Source organism: Myotis davidii, unplaced genomic scaffold (assembly GCF_000327345.1).
Source record: "Myotis davidii unplaced genomic scaffold, ASM32734v1 scaffold497, whole genome shotgun sequence".
NCBI lineage: Eukaryota > Metazoa > Chordata > Mammalia > Chiroptera > Vespertilionidae > Myotis > Myotis davidii.
In genome coordinates this window covers 4,012,265-4,030,423 of record NW_006288434.1, presented here as the reverse complement: position 1 = coordinate 4,030,423, position 18,159 = coordinate 4,012,265, and the positions used below count along the sequence as shown (strand labels likewise).

General features: G+C 41.0%; 1 protein-coding gene and 1 pseudogene across 2 annotated transcripts in view; one reads left to right on the top strand and one right to left on the bottom strand.

Annotated features, from left to right (window-relative positions):
• Nucleotides 1-4,231: 4,231 nt before the first annotated feature.
• LOC107182562 lies at nucleotides 4,232-7,365 on the top strand (annotated as a pseudogene).
• A 93-nt stretch (nucleotides 7,366-7,458) lies between these two features.
• ANKRD46 (ankyrin repeat domain 46) overlaps nucleotides 7,459-18,159 on the bottom strand; it is a 13,147-nt gene continuing 2,446 nt past the window's right edge. For both annotated transcript variants that reach the window (XM_006760291.2, XM_015561737.1), the window contains exons 2-4: nucleotides 16,325-16,655; nucleotides 14,576-14,734; nucleotides 7,459-9,447 (exon numbers count right to left, since the gene is read on the bottom strand). In XM_006760291.2, coding sequence (XP_006760354.1) covers nucleotides 9,231-9,447; nucleotides 14,576-14,734; nucleotides 16,325-16,635 — 687 coding nt within the window. In that variant the 5' untranslated portion in view covers nucleotides 16,636-16,655 and the 3' untranslated portion in view covers nucleotides 7,459-9,230. The remainder of the gene's footprint in view (nucleotides 9,448-14,575; nucleotides 14,735-16,324; nucleotides 16,656-18,159) is intronic.

Genomic DNA, 18,159 nt, shown 5'->3' with positions numbered 1-18,159 from the left:
TCCCTTTATTTATAGATTCTCAGAGTCAGGGCTAGAGAACAAGGTCACTGCTCGCTTTCCAAGCCTCTCTCTTTTCCAACTGCAGCTCAAGACTAGGGCAGGGCAGGCCTTGGGGAGGGGAGGGCTTGTCAAAGTGAACGGAAGACAGTGCAGAGCTCCTTGGTGCTGGGGACGGGGGCTGCCACTTTCCAGAATGAGAACTGCAGACTGGCTGGAGGTTTGGTCACTGAGGATCCGGTGTATTCCCATTCCACATGATGAACACATAGCTGTTAAAGATCATGGGAAGCACAGTGGATTTCTAAGCGCAGACATGAAAACACTTCTGGCCCGGCCACCATGGCTCAGTGGTTGAACGTCGACCTATGAACCAGGAGGTCATGGTTCGATTCCCAGTCGGGCCACATGCCCGGGTTGCGGGCTTGATCCCCAGTGAAGGGTATGCAGAAGGCAGCCAATCAGTGATTCTTATCATTGATGTTTCTATCTCTCCCTTCCTCTCTGAAATCAATAAAAAATATATATATATTTTTTAAATTCTGTAATTAAGCAAGATGATGTCACTCTGTCTCTGGGGATCTAACAGCACCACCATAATCACAGATGCAAAAATCACCAGAGAGAAGTGTCATGCTTCCTGCACAGAAAAGCTCGACTAGAAAGAAAATACAGCTTCCGTGATTCTCATTTGTTCTGTTATCTTCAAGAGGAGTTCCATTCGAGGAAGCCCCTTTGACAGAACTTAGTAACTGTGGCCACCAGCACCTGGGTCTTTCCTTGGGGATCTCGATGAAAATCATCTTGAGTCTTACAGGGTGCGTGTTTGACATTTTAAAGCTTCACTGGCTAAGAAAGGCACCCTCCCCTTCTCAGGGTGGCGTGAGGTTGGGCGGCTCACAGTCATGGACCTGAGCATTTTCCTCCTCCCTGGCACTGAGGGGTCTCTGGGCTTGAGAGGTTCTTTTACTGAGGAGGGGCCCTCAGAGCTGATGAGATGATGCCTGGGAAGTCCTATGGGCCCCTATAAGGCCACTGCTAAGAAGATGCATGGAGCCCTAACCGGTATGGCTCAGCGGATAGAGCAGTCGGCCTGCGGACTCAAGGGCCCCAGGTTCAATTCCAGTCAAGGGCATGTACCTTGGTTGCGGGCATATCCCCAGTAGGGGGCGTGCAAGAGGCAGCTGATTGATGTTTCTAACTCGCTATCTCTCTCCCCTCCTCTCTGTAAAAAATCAATAAAATATATTTCTTTAAAAAAAGAAGAAGTAGCATAGACAGGGGTTCTACTTCATAAAGCAGTTATTAAAGCTTCCTCAGCAAATCAGAAATTGTGTGATAATGTTTAAACCATTCGCACATAAAAAGCTAGAGTAAGTCAATAAATCACATCATTTATTCTGCCAAGAAACAAGAGGGAGAACTTACACGGAGCCACTGTAAGGTACCAGGCACTTTCAGAGGCGGTGACTCAGCGGGAGAAGCACGGTGTCTCAGGCTGCCCACAGCATCCCCAAAACTGGGCCGGCTCTTGGTCTGGTCTACTCCACGCCCTCAGGAAGCGGACTTAACTGTTCAAGCCTTGTTTTCTTTATGGGGATAATGACAGCATCAGCCCTTATAGGGCCAGGCACACACACACACACACACACACACACACACACACAGCACTCAGATAAGTTATTTTTATTCCTTATAAGTCTATGAGGTGGGTACTTATTTCTGCTTTACAAAAACAGGTTCTGAAAGCTTAAATTATTTTACCACGGTCAGTCCACGTTAAATAGAGCACAGATCTATTCACTCCAAGTCTGCACGCTTTTCAGTATTCTGACCCAAAAATGAAATTTAAAATAACAAAAACTGTCAACAGCTCAGTGAGGTGAAATATAGAACTTATATCTGATTACACGTGTCTTCACTCCCTGAAGTCAGGGGATTTACTAAAATAAGAATCACTCACACCTGAAAACTATAGAGCAAATTTGGGGACCCCCCATATTATATTTTCTCCTACGTTTGAATCACAGGCCAAAAGAACAGCCTGTGCTGATGGAATTGTACTAACTAGGACTATCCAAAGGCAGCTACAGCATTTTGCCAGTTTTCTGTGCCAGTGACCTAGAAACTACTTCAAGCCCTATTTTTGTTGCTTAGGGGCTGAAATTTCAGTGAAACAGCCCAGCCAACTCTGACCCAGAGACTTTGAATTTGGAAATTAATCCCCAAAGAAAGGGAATATTAATTTTACTGTGACAGAAAATAACCTTCTCATAGCCCATTATAGGAAGAAATAACTAACTCTGCAATGCCTCCCTTCCACGTACTTGCAACTTAGAGCATGAGGATTCAAGAGAATTAGGTTAGTGACTCTTCTTGAACCTCCAGAAGGCATTTGGTTTAATGACACATACAAAAACACACAAGCACTCGATATATGCATGAAGGCATATCATAAATTTTAAAAGAACATAAATGGACACTGTAAAATAAGATAATTTGAATTTTCTGAAATATAATCATAAGATAATATATACACACATTTATTTGAAATGGTTCCAGCAAATAAAATTACCCAATTAAAAATGAATCTCAGGAGACTTACAGTTGCGTATTTCCAGTTGAAAGTACTCTGGGTCAAAGTTTATTATTAAATTGATCCTTAGACTAATTTGGACATGAAAAAATAATAAACAAATCAAAATTGAGGGGGTTCTAGGGGAGAACACCCTATTGAATGCTCCTCAGTGAGAGATTCCTAAGCGGATACAGCGTCGCCCTGAGTGTGGGTCATTCTCCTATACTCACACATTTCTCATTTCCTTTCACAAACGCTTCCCAAGATGTGAAAAAGGACCCCCAGGGAATACTGAAAAACTCAATGAACTCCACAGACACCTCTGACACACCCGAGCACCAGGCATTTCCTAACCCAGGGCTTATGTTCACCAAGGGCCCTGTAGACATCCCCCAGGGTCCTAACGTGAATTAGAGGTCTGCAGCAGACACTGGGATTGAAGAAATCCTCGTTCTAATATGAAAGGTAGCGACTGAGCGTTGGAGAGGTGGTCACACCACACCTGCTGGGGGAACTCGCACCCCTTCTGCTTAGCTCCCTCTCAGCATTCCCAGTGTCGGGTGCTTTCTAGGGGAAGTGTGTTATTCAATGTGGATTTTTTTTCCCCAATAAGTGAAAAGATTTTTCACTTAAAATGTTTATCACCCTCGCCGGTTTGGGTCACTGGTTACTGTCAGCTCTTGGACTGAAGGGTCACAGGTTTGATTCTGCTCAAGTGCACTTACCTGGTTGCAGGCTCGATCCCTGGCCCCAGTAGGGCACGTGCAGGAGAAACCAATCGATATGTCTCTCTCACATCCATGTTTCTCTGTCTCTCCCCGTCCCTTCCCCTCTTTCTAAAAATCATTGGCCGGTTTGGGTCACTGGTTACTGTCAGCTCTTGGACTGAAGGGTCACAGGTTTGATTCTGCTCAAGTGCACTTACCTGGTTGCAGGCTCGATCCCTGGCCCCAGTAGGGCACGTGCAGGAGAAACCAATCGATATGTCTCTCTCACATCCATGTTTCTCTGTCTCTCCCCGTCCCTTACCCTCTTTCTAAAAATCAATGGGGGGGGAAATATCCTCGGGTGAGGGTTAACAACAAAAAAAATGTTTTTTAATGTTTATCAAGGGAAGATGATAGGTTTGTAGTGATCTTATTGTTCACAAACAAATGGAGATTAGACTTAGAAAGAGGCATCCGTAGTTTATGACAGTATCAGCTTAAGGAACAGGTCAGTGCTTTGGTTAACCATTACAGCACACAGAACACAATGGAAAGAAAGTATATTTTTATGTCTCTAACACAAACCACTTGTACTTTAAGATGACATTTAGCATAACCCCTGGGTGGGCGGGGAGACCTGAGTAGTGGGCAGTGCAGCAGAGGTGAGGTGACAGGCCGTGTCTGGGTTCACATAGCTGTTCTGCCCTTTTCTTAATTGTGAGGCCGCCTTTCCCCCTCCCTCGGTAAGTTCTAATGCCCCTCCATCTCCACAATTCTGTTATTATAGGAACTTGTTTATGTTCATAGATCAGGCTTCACTCAAGTGACTCATCAGAATGTCAGAAAAACCCAAGACATTTGATTTCCAGAGTTTAGAGTAATACCTGCTGATTCAGTTGGACCTAATCCTGTCTGGAACAAAGAGAGACATAAATAAGGTAAACTGACAATGGCAGGTATGCCAGAAACCATAACTGCATTTTGAATGGAAGGCAATAAGGTACTATTTCCAATTGCAAAAGGTCAATGTATCTCCTGCTGCCAGCGTCCAGAACTTGATAGATATCGTTGTGGTCATCCCAGCAATTCGTACTAATAACTGTCTAATCTAACGGGGCTGAAGAAATACAGAACAGCATAAATGAAAGTGAACATTGAGAATAAGAAAACAAAACGAAAGATGACGATATAAAATAAACGAGGAGTGAGCTTCTCGTAATCACCATGATGACCTATGCTACAGCTGCTTCTGGTGGAACCCAGATTGGGCATGAAGCTTTCACCACCGCATGTGAAAGAGGAACCCTGCCCGGTCACTGACATAATCCAGACAGCACATAAGATGAAAGCCAAGCTCAGCAGAAATGCAGTTTGTGGTTGCCAGGAGCAGAAGTTCCTCCTCAGGGGTCTTCATAAAGGATAACTGTGTCAGCAGCAGCCCCAGGAACTTCCCTTCCAATAGATGCCGTGGTTAGGTACAGAGTGCTAGTCTTTACTGCAAGCCAACTGCATCACAACTAAGCAGAGGCAGGCATCATAGTGTGATGGGGAGAGGAAGAGCCTTCCGTTCTTGTGCTGCCTGAGTTCAAATCCCAGCTCTGCCATTTACAGCTAGGTGACCTTGGGCATGTCATTCCAACCACCTCCGGTACCTTCGTTTCCCTGCGAGGCGTGGATAACAATAGCAATTTGCAAAGATTGAATGAGTTGATAAGTATTGTACAGTGTTGCCACTTATTTTATTTTTATCCTCACACGAGGAGTGAGGATATTTTTCCATTGATTTCTAGAGAGAATGGAAGGGAGTGGGAAGGGAGGGAGGGAAGGAGAGAAACATCCATGTGAGAGAGACACATTGATTGGTTGCCTCCTGCACGCACCCAGACTTGGGTCAGGGATTGAACCCACAACCCAGGAACATGCCCTTGACCAGGAATTGAACCCACAACCCTCTGGTGTGCAGGTCAATGATATAACCACTGAGCGACACCTGCCAGCACATGTTTACTGCCTATCAATAAAGAACTCAGTAGAAGTAATTGGGGCAGGCACTGCTGTCATACAGTTCAGTATCTAGCTCCATACTGACCTGACCTGACTTGAGCCCAAAGCCCAAGGTAGATTTTAGAACGCTGCTGTCCAAAAGCACCTTCTGCAGAAATGAAAACGTCATGTATCTGGGCTGTCCTGTCCCATACAACAGCCTCTTGCGGCTCCTGAACGCTAGAAATGTGGGGGCTTCGAAGGAAAGTTTCCTGGGAGAGAACCACAGAAAAGATGGTCTCTTTCTTCTTCTCTCCATGGTTACAAATGGCGGTGAGGCCTGAAAATCCTGGACTCATCTCAAAACCAGCTGAAGGATGAAGCCAAACAGGAGGGAAGAGCCAAAAGCACAGGGGAGCTGAGCTAAATGTGCATTATGTCCTCTTCCTCGGAGCTGCCTACGGAGGTGGCAGCCATCTCCTACTCGGCACCCTGGCTGCCCTCAGACCCCTCGTGAAACCCAAGATTGTTGAAAGGAGGACCAAGAAGTTCATCCGCATCAGTCAGACCGATATGTCAAAATTAAGCGGAACTGGCAGAAACCCAGAGGCACTGACAATAGGGTGCGTAGAAGATTCAAGGGCCAGACCTTGATGCCCAGCATTGGCTATGGGAGCAACCAGAAAACAAAGCACATACTGCCCAGTGGCTTTCGGAAGCTTCTGGTCCCTAACGTCAAGGAGCTTGAAGTGTTGCTGAAGTGCAATAAGTCTCACTGTGCTGAGACGGCTCACAGCGTCTCCTCAAAGAACCACAGAGCCACGGTGGGAAGAGCAGCCCGCTGGCCCTCAGAGCCACCGATCCCAATGCCAGGCTGCGCAGCGAAGAAAAGGAATAGACAGGTTGTGTGCACATTGTATTTGTGTTAATAAAACCATAAAATTCGGCCAAAAATAAATAAATAAATAAATAAACTTGCTTTATGTCACCTTGGGGTGACAACCTCTGGACTTCCAGTTATACAAAGCAGTACACTATCTATAGTGTGAGCCACTTTGAATTTGGGTTTGGGTTTCTTGCAGCTGAAGGCACTTTGATACATACAGAGTTTCACAAGGCAAAGACCGAGGCCTGGTTAAAACACCACCACCAGGGGGCACTGCTCCGGGACGTCCATGCGAAGTGGTGGAGAAAGCAGTATTCGGGCCCACAGCCTCATGCTCTCAGGTAAAGGGGCTTCACCGGGCACGCGGCAGGCATACTGTGGGAGGAGACTAGCACAGCTCCCCCCTGCAGCATGTCGAAGGAAACATGGGAACGATAAAAGCTGTTTAATCTGAAAAGAAAATATGTAGCTACAGGTGACAACGTAATGCTATTAGTACTTGTGTACAAAGATTCGGAGGCACTGTAGGCAGATAAGGTAGTAAAACTTGACCAAGATCCTGCTCTCGTGAATTTACAATTAAAGAGACAAATGAAAAACAGGATACCTGCTTATCATTATGGTAAACAATAAGGAAATGGGACAGGAGTGGGCAGTCAGATAGGGTTAACTACGGGAGCTTTTCTGATCATGCCAGGGGTTCGGGCTTGAATTTTAAAGATTAGTAATATTAGGAGGATGTGGGGAAATGGTACATTATAGAAAGAGGAAAAGGTAAGTATTTAGGAACAGGAGTGGAAATTTTAGTAACATGCTGCTGAGACGGCAGCAGGCGAGGTTCTGGGTGGCTCCATCGCCAGATTCGTGACAGAAAAAGAAAACTTACCGTTGGGGATAGAGCCTCAATCTGGAAAACCTGTTTCTCTATAGGCCCTAGCTTTGACCTTGGACAAGCTACTTATCCCTCCCTGTGTCAGTCCCCTCATCTTATAAAAAGGGGAGATGCAGTGGGGCTGGGGGAACATAAGGATGAAATGAAATGAGCATGTAATGTGACTTGTATAACTGGGAGGTAGTTAAGCACCAAAGTTATTATCACTTTAAATCCACAAGCAATTCACCCAAATTAGTTTCAGAGCAATTATAAGGCAAACATATAGACTTGATATAACTATTAAACCACATCTGAAAAAAACCTCTTTGTTTTCTAAACAAATTACAACCCATTTTTTAAAAAACAAACCTTAAAACAAAACAAACAAAAAAGCACACCTTAAATTAAAAGAAAAACTATGATACACTAAAAATTGGATTGTGATTAAGAGACTATATTTACATTTATTGGTAGTGTCACTAAATTCTGAATGCAGAGAATAAAATACAAAGAAATCAGTACTTAAAAGGAAACATAAAAGTGCAACATATGTACATATATATTTAGCCAATTTGCATATCTGTTTAGATTTACAAACAAATGTAAAGCTAGTTCCACAGCTTTCATTATGAATATACTTTGATGTCTAGTGTTCTAGTGTTCTCTGTTCTAAAATCGTTTTTCTTGTATTTACATCAAGTAAGGTTTATTTTGTTATCTAACCTAAAAGCAAGACTCTGAAGCAGCCAGATAAATCAGGAATTTTAAAACAGCTCTTTAAGAGAGGAAAGAGACACAAGAAAGGGAGGATAAAGCCTCCTCAGTCTTAGATATGTAAATACAAAAAAGCTAATAACAAGAAGCAACAAGAATCACAGAAATACTAATTCTATTCTAAACTAAAAGTTTGAATTCTAGCAACAATTCAATTAGCAGTAGCTTAGAAGTCTTTGTTCTAAAAAGTAGAACCATTAGTTCTTTCATTATAGTTTTCTGACTATACCCAATGAACAATTATCAAGTCTTCATATTCTTTTTTAATAGCCCAAGAACATTTTTTATACATAACAGAATCATTAACAAAAGAGGCCTTCAATCATACTGCAGAATGCTTCAATATCGTTTAGGAGCCAAATTTCAATTCACATAATATTACCATTCATAAAACATTTATGACACCCAGTACAATCGCGTTGAGCTGTTAACTCAGACATACTCCATCCGTTCTTGCCTCCAGAGAATTACTGACATGGCTGAAAATTGTTATGACAATCCTACAGGGCCTCTACAAGGGCTGCACATAAAATGAAATAAATATGAACTACAATACAATTGTGACAACATGGCAAGCTTATGGAACTGAATTTTCCACTATCCTAATAGCACTACAAAATTACAGTAACCATTAAATATCAGTTACTTTCCCCTGCTAACTACTGAACAGAAAAAGTTTTCTGACTATATTTTTGATGAACAGACTGTCCTTGAAATAAAGTCTAGGGGAAATTGAAAAGTAAACAAGTTCACTTGTCACACATTACAACAAGCAAAGCAGTTTACAAAAACAAACAAACATACAAAAACACAAAATTATCCTAAGAACAAATAAATATAAGATCAAATCAATAATTTTTGAAGAAAATATAGCTCACTTTCAAAAGTTCTATTTGGTTTGTGACTAAACTTTGAAAGTACTAAAATAAACCAAACAGGTTCAACAATACTGATTTACTATGTGGGATTTGAAAAAAGCACTTCAAGTTTTAAGCTGAATATTTCATTCTCTCCTCTATTCCACGACTATAATAAACAAAAAACAAAATAAAACCACCAACCAAAACTAACCATACAAGGAAACCTTTTTTCTTTTTGAACACGTCACTTCAGTTGGTCCTATATTAGAGTTAGGTTTCCATAGCAAGGACTTCCCTTATCTTTCTTTCTTTAGTCATTTCCATGTTTTTATCACACAAGGCTGTGTGTTCCTAAGAAGTCAGGTTGAGTCACAGGTAGCTTTAGGATGCAGTATACTGACTACAGTATGTAGATAGTTCAAATGAACATGTCATTCTAAAAGGATTACAATATCCAAAAAGGAAAAAAGGTACACACCTCTCACTGCCTTGCACTAAGAGAACAACTTTGAGAAACTGAGAAACACTGACGCCGGGAAACAGGCGTGTGCCCCATCTTCCATGAGCTCCTTTAATGCACCAGTTCTGGCTGGTTTTCCACGAAGGGCAGCACCCCACTCACATAGTAGGCAATACCAAGAGACAGCAGAGCAATGACAAAGATCAAGAGCAAAACCCTCCAGAAACCCAGATCCTCTACAAACTCCTGCCATGTGGTGCGGAAGCTGGACAGGACGCCTTCACCTTGCTGTAGGTTGGGGTTGAGGAGGGAATGGCTTTCCATGGCGCTGTGAAAGACGCAAAGAGAAAAGAAATAGGCATGAAACAACACATTTCACCCATTTCAAAAACATAAAACAACAGAAACCATTATTTAGAAAAGAGCAACTTTACAACACAATTCTACAAGAAGAAAACTGACATATGTACATTTATATCTCACACACTCATGTTCTGATTTATGTATCTGGACAAACTACCTTGAACTGTAAGTTGCTAAACTACAATAATTATGCTTCCTGGATTTGTATCTAGCAGAGTCAAAGTTAAAAGTCTTTTTCTAATAAAAAGTCCCAAGCAGGAGTCTTGAAGTAGATCAAATGAGTTGTTTCCATCATATACTAAACCAAATTTATTTTAAATTTAGAAGAATTCAAAACAAAGATTCATAATTTGAGAATTTGTGTTAATGAAAATAAGCAAAGATGGACAAATCTAAAAAATCACTTAATACAGTATGTGAAACTTAAAGTTAAAAGAGGATTATTATTTAGTCTAATAATCTGATCAATGAAGGAATTTCTTCTTTTATCTGTAATTCTCTAATAATGGAAGCTTACTTCTCAATCTGCTGTACATTTGAACAAGTCTATTCATTAGGAATTCTTTTCAATAGTTTCCTCCCACTGGTTTTAGTTTTAGTTTGTACAATCCTATATAATAAAAGGCCAATATGCAAATCAACCAAACGGCAGAATGACCAGTCGCTATAACACACACTGACCACCAGGGGGCAAACACTCAATGCAGGATCTGCCCCCTGGTGGTCAGTGCGCTCTCACAGGGGGAACGCCACTCAGCCAGAAGCCCTGAGCCGGACTCACGGCTGGGAGAGTGCAGCGGCGGTGGCAGGACCCTCTCCTACCTCCGTGGCAGCGCTAAGGATGTCCGACTGACGGCCATCGGTCGAATTTCATTCACCGGGCCTCTAGTACAGAATAAGATTATTTCTCTTCTGCATAATGGCTGAACCTAGCTGAAATAAGGTAAAACAAACACCATAAAAGCATTGACTCTGGCTTTCAGAACTCTATCAAGGAGAAATATGACTGCTATAAACAGAAAACAGTATATCTGACTTCCGTATCTGAAAGCCCGCACTATGATGAGTTCAAAGCTCGAAGGGATTAGCACCCGCAATTACATCACAACACGAAGGCCCAGCAGCAGGCTATCATTTAGATTAAAGCCACAATGACCATAATCATATGTTTCAACTATCTATTGCTTAGAAAAAATCATTACTACCCTCCCTAAACCCTTTCATATTCTTCCAACCACCTGAGTACAAAACAATGCAAACAGCATAAAACGGTGTCTTAGAGTCTGGTTCACTATGTAAAATTAGCAGTTTTCTTTAAATCTACAGCTTCATTTTACTTCTTAACACTGTCAACCAGAGTCCTTCAGCCTTTCCTATGAGAGGCCTTCTCTCATCACGGGAAGCTGACTTCCTACTGAGCCAGCGTGCTTCACATCCACAATTTCTCATATTAAAAGATGTTTATTCTCTGAATACAAGAAGACATTTTCAGTGGGAATTTACAATACAAAAATTTAGGAAAACCGAAGCAAGTTAAAAATAAATTAGAACGTTAAGGTCTAAACATGTAAAACCATAAACAGATAAAGAAGGTCAGAAGTTAATTCTGACATAAAATTTATTGACTATACCTGAGCTGACATGCTCTCATACTCAAAGATGTTAGATGTAAAATGGGAATTCACTGAACCTTCTCCAGGAGCTCATCACGCTCTGCCCATCAGAATTTTCTATAGTGACTCTATTCAACGAAATGTTTCTACTGTCTTTGGAATGCCCACTTCTAGCATGACGGTGTGTGTGCATGTGAATTTTTGGGTACATTTGTCATCTACACTGTCTTAGTCATCCCGTACCTACAAAAAAAGGAACTAAATTAAACTTAGGATATAGGGGGAATAGGGAAATATTTCTCACCAACTCGATTTATATAGGCCCTTAAGAAATTATGCTTCCTGGCCAGTGTGGCTCAGTGGCTGAGCACTGACCTATGAACCAGGAGGTCCCCGTTCGATTCCTAGTCAGGGCACATGCCCGGGTTGTGGGCCCCATTCAGGAGGTAGCTAATTAATGATTCTCTCTCATCACTGCTGTTTCTATCTCCTTCTCCCTCTCCCTTCCTCTCTAAATTCAATACAAATTTTTTTTTTAAAGAAAGAAATTACGCTATGTCTCAAAGCCTAAGGGAAATGGAAAATACTATCGTAAATGCATTCAAACTCTTGGTTTATTTTCTGCTCTAGAAAAGGAAATTGTTACACAGCTATCTTATAATGCCATGTGCAAGCCAATTCTTTAAGATTTTTCTCACTTTTTAATTAATATACAATTCTGATACCACAAAATTTATCTTTTTAATGTGCACAATTCAGTGGTTTTTAGTATATTCACAAAGTTGTACAACAATCTCCATCTAATTCCAAAACATTTTTATCATTTCTGCAAGAAACTCCATATCCATTCGCAGTCATTACTACCCACTGTTCCTTCCTGCAGCTCCTGGCAACCACTAATCTACTTTCTATTCATCAATTCTGGACACTTCCTATAAATGGAATCATAAAATACATGGCCTTTTGTAACTGACTTTTTTTCATGTAGCATGTTTTCAAAGTTTTCCCATGTTGTAGTTTGTATCAGTATTTCATTACTTTTTATGGTGGAATAATATTCCACTGAATGGATAAGAAGACACTTTATCTATTTATCAGTTGATGGAACTTTTGGGTGATTTCCACCTTTTAGCTATTTGAATAATGCTGCTATGAACATTAGTGTACAAGTTTTTGTGTGAACATGTCTTCAATTTTCCTCAGTGTACACCTCGAAGTGAAATTGCTGGTTCATGTGGTAACACTGTAACTTTTTAATGAACTGCCGGACTGTTTTACCTTCCTACCAGCAATGTCTGAGGGTTCCAATTTCTCCACACCCTCACCTACACTTGTTATTGCCCATCTTTTAGAGTAGAGCCATCCTGCTGGGAATGAAGTGGTATTTCACTGTGGTTTGATTTGCATTTCCCTAATGACTAATGATATTGCCTTTAAGCTTTTAATTGAAGCTTAAACCACTGCATTTTTATCGTGATGCTGAGGGGCAGAAGACAGGACAACCAAGATAGGACAACCAGGTAGAACAAATATTAAAATTCAATTACTGAAGAACTGGCTTTCCACATGATGTAAATAATATAAATTCTCGTACTGAAGTGAAATGGATATGTGAAAGAAGCAGGAATACTGAGCTGCTCAAAAGACTAATTACTTCTTAAGTAATCACAACTGAGGCAAAATGAGTTAAAAATCAATTTCTGATAAAGAGATGCCAAGAAACTAGCTATTACCGAAATACACCAAGCAAGATCTCAAAAATATACCTAGCAAAAACAAAAGCACTTTCTTGGAAATTTCTCGTGGGAGGAAAGCTTGAAGTAAGTTACTACTATTTTATAGAAAGATGAAAATAACTTCCAAGTTATGTTGGAAGAACATAATCTGTCACAAATAATAGATAACAATGTTATTAAATTGCTTACGGCATTCTGACAGATCCAAAGTACACAGGTGAGAGGAAAAGGCCTTGTAAATGCCTCTGACTTCCTGCTTAATTTATCTACTTGTCAGCTTTCAATGATAACTCATGAGAAACATGCACTATTCTAGAAGTAAAACTCTTTCATCTTTTTGACAGTAATAAATATTTGAAAGTATGTGAACAACATAGTCCTAAGCTTCAGAGTGGAATTAATGGTCCAAATGAATATAATACCAGCCTCACCCGAAGAGTGAGGAGAGCAATCATGTGGACAAAGGAATTGCAGGGTGAACTATGAAAGATAGAGAGGATTTCATGTAGAACTCAAAGAAACAATGGTCCTGATGGTCCAGGGTGGTATATATAATCCTGAATCCACATCTGACCACTCAGCTACTGGGTCAACACATGATGAGAGCCCTTGAAATATATTCCACTGAGCATTGTGGGGGAGACTGTTATAAGCCCATGGTCCTTCTTACCTGGTAAAATCTAGAAGGCTTACAGTCCACGGTGGTCAATGAAACTACAAGCTAGCACAGGGGTGGGCAAACTTTTTGACTCGAGGGCCACAATGGGTTCTTAAACTGGACCGGAGGGCCGTAACAAAAGCATGGATGGAGTGTTTGTGTGAACTAATATAAATTCAAAGTAAACATCATTACATAAAAGGGTATGGTCTTTTTTTTCAATAGTTTTATTCATTTCAAACGGGCCGGATCCGGCCCACGGGCCGAAAATTGCCCACGGCTGTGCAGCTAGCACAACGTCTGGCTCACTGACTATCGCGGCCCACGGGCCGTAGTTTGCCCACGGCTGTGCAGCTAGCACACGTCTGGCTCACTGACTATCTGTTGAGCCAGTGAGGCCAGGAGAAAAAATGGTTTGTCACCTTTTCGGCACCCCCTGAACTGTGTTCTGAACTGCTTATAGATGAGAAATTAAGAGAGACTTACGACCCAGTCAGTCACTGTCTTAGCTTCTTAGCTTCCATTACTCACAGGAGCCCACATTTTATTTGTTCCAACTCATGGAAAAGTCACTTTCACTTTCACATTCACATTACTGAATTGTGTACATGTTAAATTTTGTCTCCTTTCTCTCCTCTTGTTTTACTTTTCCTCAACGCTCCACTTCCCTACCCTTGAACTACCTTTTGGTCTTTTCTAATTGTCCCAGTTCTTAGCCTTACTTATCCTTCTCTCCCTTTTGTGATTTACCCTTCTCTCCCTTTCTGACATTCCATTCCTTTTGTGACTGTACTAAAACCCTGAAACTCCAGTGGCTTCCCTCACCTTCAGTTCTAACCACCTCTGCTCCCTGGCACTGCTGCTGCAGCAGGTTCCCTTGCATGGAACATTGTGAGCATGGGGCACATAGCGCTTCCCGTTAACAGCTTCTCAACTGTAATCGGGAGCCACAGGGACCCACAGAGAATTCAAAGGAAGTATCAAAGCTCTGTACTTGAAAGCAAATAAACAGAAAACTCCAGAGTTATCATAAAAGATCCAGGGACTTAACATGACTTGTCCATTAAAAAACTGTGTCTTAAGTACCTTTCACTCTCAGCTGTCTGCATGGTCTCCAGTTTTGAGTGGGTTCCTCTGTTAAATCCTTTTACCTCCTGTTCTTCCAAAGATTCCAGCAATCGGATAACATCTTTATTCACGCCCCTGCGCTTTGCCAGAACTAAGGGTGTAGCACCTTGATGATTGCTAAAAAAAGGTAAAAAAAATAAAGAGGTCATCACAGTAATTGTATTACACTGCTAATACCTACTTGTGTAGATAGTGAAGAAAGTACAAGCCCAATTAAGTCAAAATTAAAACCCAGAGCAGAACCAATGATCAAGCTGAAACCTGAATTTTGAGTTAGAGAAAAAGGGAAAGGAAAGTATAGGCAAAAGAATGAATAAATGAGAATAAATAAAAGAAAAAGAGGGCATCCTCCCAGAAATTGATTGGAAAATCTAATTCTAGATTCATTTTCATTTGACATTTACATTTTATGGGAAGGATGATTATATTTTTTAAAGTCTAAAAATTAGCCTGGCAGGCGTGGCTCAGTGGTTGAGCATCAACCTATGCCCAGGTTGAGGGCTCAATCCCCACTGTGGGGCATGCAGGATCAATGATTCTCTGTCATCATTGATGTTTTTATCTCTCTCTCCCTCTCTCATCCTCTCTGAAATCAAGAAACAGAGCAGAGTGAAAAACGCTGGCATTGTACTCATGGTGACAAAGTCCATGAAGACTTTGACATTAATATCTGACAGAGTTAAAAAAAGGACCAGCTCTAGCCTGGCAGGCGTGGCTCAGTGGTTGAGCATCAACCTATGCCCAGGTTGAGGGCTCAATCCCCACTGTGGGGCATGCAGGATCAATGATTCTCTGTCATCATTGATGTTTTTATCTCTCTCTCCCTCTCTCATCCTCTCTGAAATCAATATATATATATATATTTAAGTCTAAGAATTAAAAAAGAAATCCCAAAAGCAACCAAAATAAACTGCTTTGGTTTACCAAGCTATTTAACACTAACAACAGGAAGAGCCTGAATAACTGAATCCTGTAGTCAATTCCCACCACATACTGTCTTTATAGTAGCAGAACCACTTACTGTCTTATTCATATTTAGGGACATTAAACCACCAATAAATTAGGGCAGCATGTAACTGTGGTTTAAGGCCAAGCTCAGCTTTAAAGGTGGCCTGACATCTTTCCCACGAAAGAAAATATCTCTAAAACAAATAAAGAGAACCACTTCTTCAAATGGTTCAGTATAAAAAGGACTCTGAGCCTCACAGAGATTATGAGGCTGCCATAGAATATTATAGGTTAGAAGGCAAACAAGTTTTGGAATCAGGTGGAACTAGGTTCAAATTCTAGCTATGTGACCTTTGTCAAGTCATTTAACCTTTCTTGTCACGACTACTTTATCTGTAAAATGAAGATAATACCTACTACAAGAGCTATTCATTTTGAGCTAATATAAGTAAACAGAGTGCCCAGCCCATAAGATTTTCAACAAATTTTAGTTCTTTTTCTCATCTTACAATAGACAATTAATAGCAGAACCTAGCCACTATTTTCCTAGAAGAACGTATACTGCTTCAGCATAAATCTAAAAGTCAACCCCTTGTTCCCTCATTCCCCTAACAAGACTCCATTGTTCTCAACGCCCTTCTGAATGTATCCCTACAGTTGATCAGTGAGGAAACAAAATCCACAGACTCCAAGATTAGCCCACTGGGTGGAGATTCATGGGAAGAAATGACTTGACTTAAAAAACCACAGAGAACTTACCAAATATCAATTTTGAGTCCATTGGAAACTAAGAATTGAATAGTATCCACATGACCACAGAGATGAAGAGCTGTGTTCCCTTGATAATCTGTGGCCAGAAGATCAGCACCAAATTTATGCAACAACTGGCAGATGTCTACATTCCCGCGGGCTGCAGCAAGGTGAAGGCCTGTTCTGCCCCTGCTATCACGGATATTGGGATCAAAGCCACTTTCCAGAAGCCGCTTGGGATAGTTAAAGTCCCCGTCGATGCAGGCTTGCAGCAAGGGCACGTTAGTCTGAGAAGAATCATTTACAAAAACGTAGGACATCGTTCTGATGTGGTGGATGCCTGTAATGAAATATGGTAAGACTCAGTGAAGCCAAACTAAATCAAGACAATGAAGTCATTTAGAAAAGCGCGTTTTGTTATCCTTCTTGGCCTCCTGCCTCCAATGAATTACCTCTCCAAACAGAAACTGCAACCAAGTTATCAATTACCTTTTATTTTCCATTAAAATGTCTTATTTCCTTCATATCTGTTGGGTCAAACTTGCTATTAAATTACTATAATGCTTTATTTTGCTTTTCGCCATGTAAAAAAGATTAAGCTATTTTTAAAGTTAAGCTAGATATAACTGCTTAGATTTAAGTTTAAAAAACAAAGATACATGTAGGAAGATGCATTTAGAAAACAAAGATGCACATCCTTAGACTCCACACACACACGCGCGCGCATGTACTCGCTCCTCATATTCTTACTTAAAACAAAGTAATTCCATATATTTGCTTCTTATTGTATTTGAGATATTCTGTATGGTAAACAGAACTACCTGCTCAAAAGTTAATCAATCAGCCAGAACCGTTTTGGCTCAATGGATAGAGCATCAGCCTGCAAACTCAAGGGTCCCAGGTTCGATTCCGGTCAAAGGCATGTACCTTGGTTGTGGGCACATCCCCAGTGGGGGGTGTGCAGGAGGCAGCTGATCGATGTTTCTCTCTCATCGATGTTTCTGGCTCTCTATCCCTCTTCCTTCCTCTCTGCAAAAAATCAATGAAATATATATTTTAAAAAAAAGTTAATTAATCAGCATTAAAAAAAAACCCAGCAAAATCAATACCCAATAAGTTCCTGCTAATTGTTGTTTATAGTACAAACTTCAAATTTTAATAGAGAAAAGCTAAAGAAAGCAACAAACTCAACTTAAAAATTGGAAATATCATAAATTATTTCAGATTGTCAATCTTTTTTAGTTTTCAACCTTTTCTCCTCTGTTCTATGGTTATCTAAATATCTGATTTTATCCCTGGCCGGTGTGGTTCAGTTGGTTGGGCGCTGTCCTATGCACTAAAAGATTGCTGGCTCCATTCCTGGTCAGGGAATTTGCCCAGGTTTTGGGCTCAATCCCCAGTAAGGGATGTGCAGGAAGCAGCTGGTCAATGTTTTGCTCTCACATCAATGTTTCTTTCTCTCCCCCTTCCTCTCTAAATTTTTTTTAAAAACCCTAGCTGGTATGGTTCAGTGGCTAGAGCATCAGCCAGTGACTGAAGGGTCCTGGGTTCAATTCCAGTCAAGGACATATGTCTGGATTGCAGGCTCCATCCCCAATAGGGGGCATGCAGGAGGCAGCCAATCAATGATTCTCTTAACACTGATGTTTCTCTCTCTCTCTCCTGCTCTAAAATCCTCTGAAATCAGTAAAAGTATTTTAAAAAAAGGAATCAATTAAAGAGACATCTGTCTGTCTATAACTTTAAAGGCACTGTCCCTCTTTTTCTTCTTTCTTAGCAGGTGTTTCTTCTGAGAAGTTTCACAAAACTGGAACCTCTCCGAGGGCTGCTGGGGCCAGGCCCAG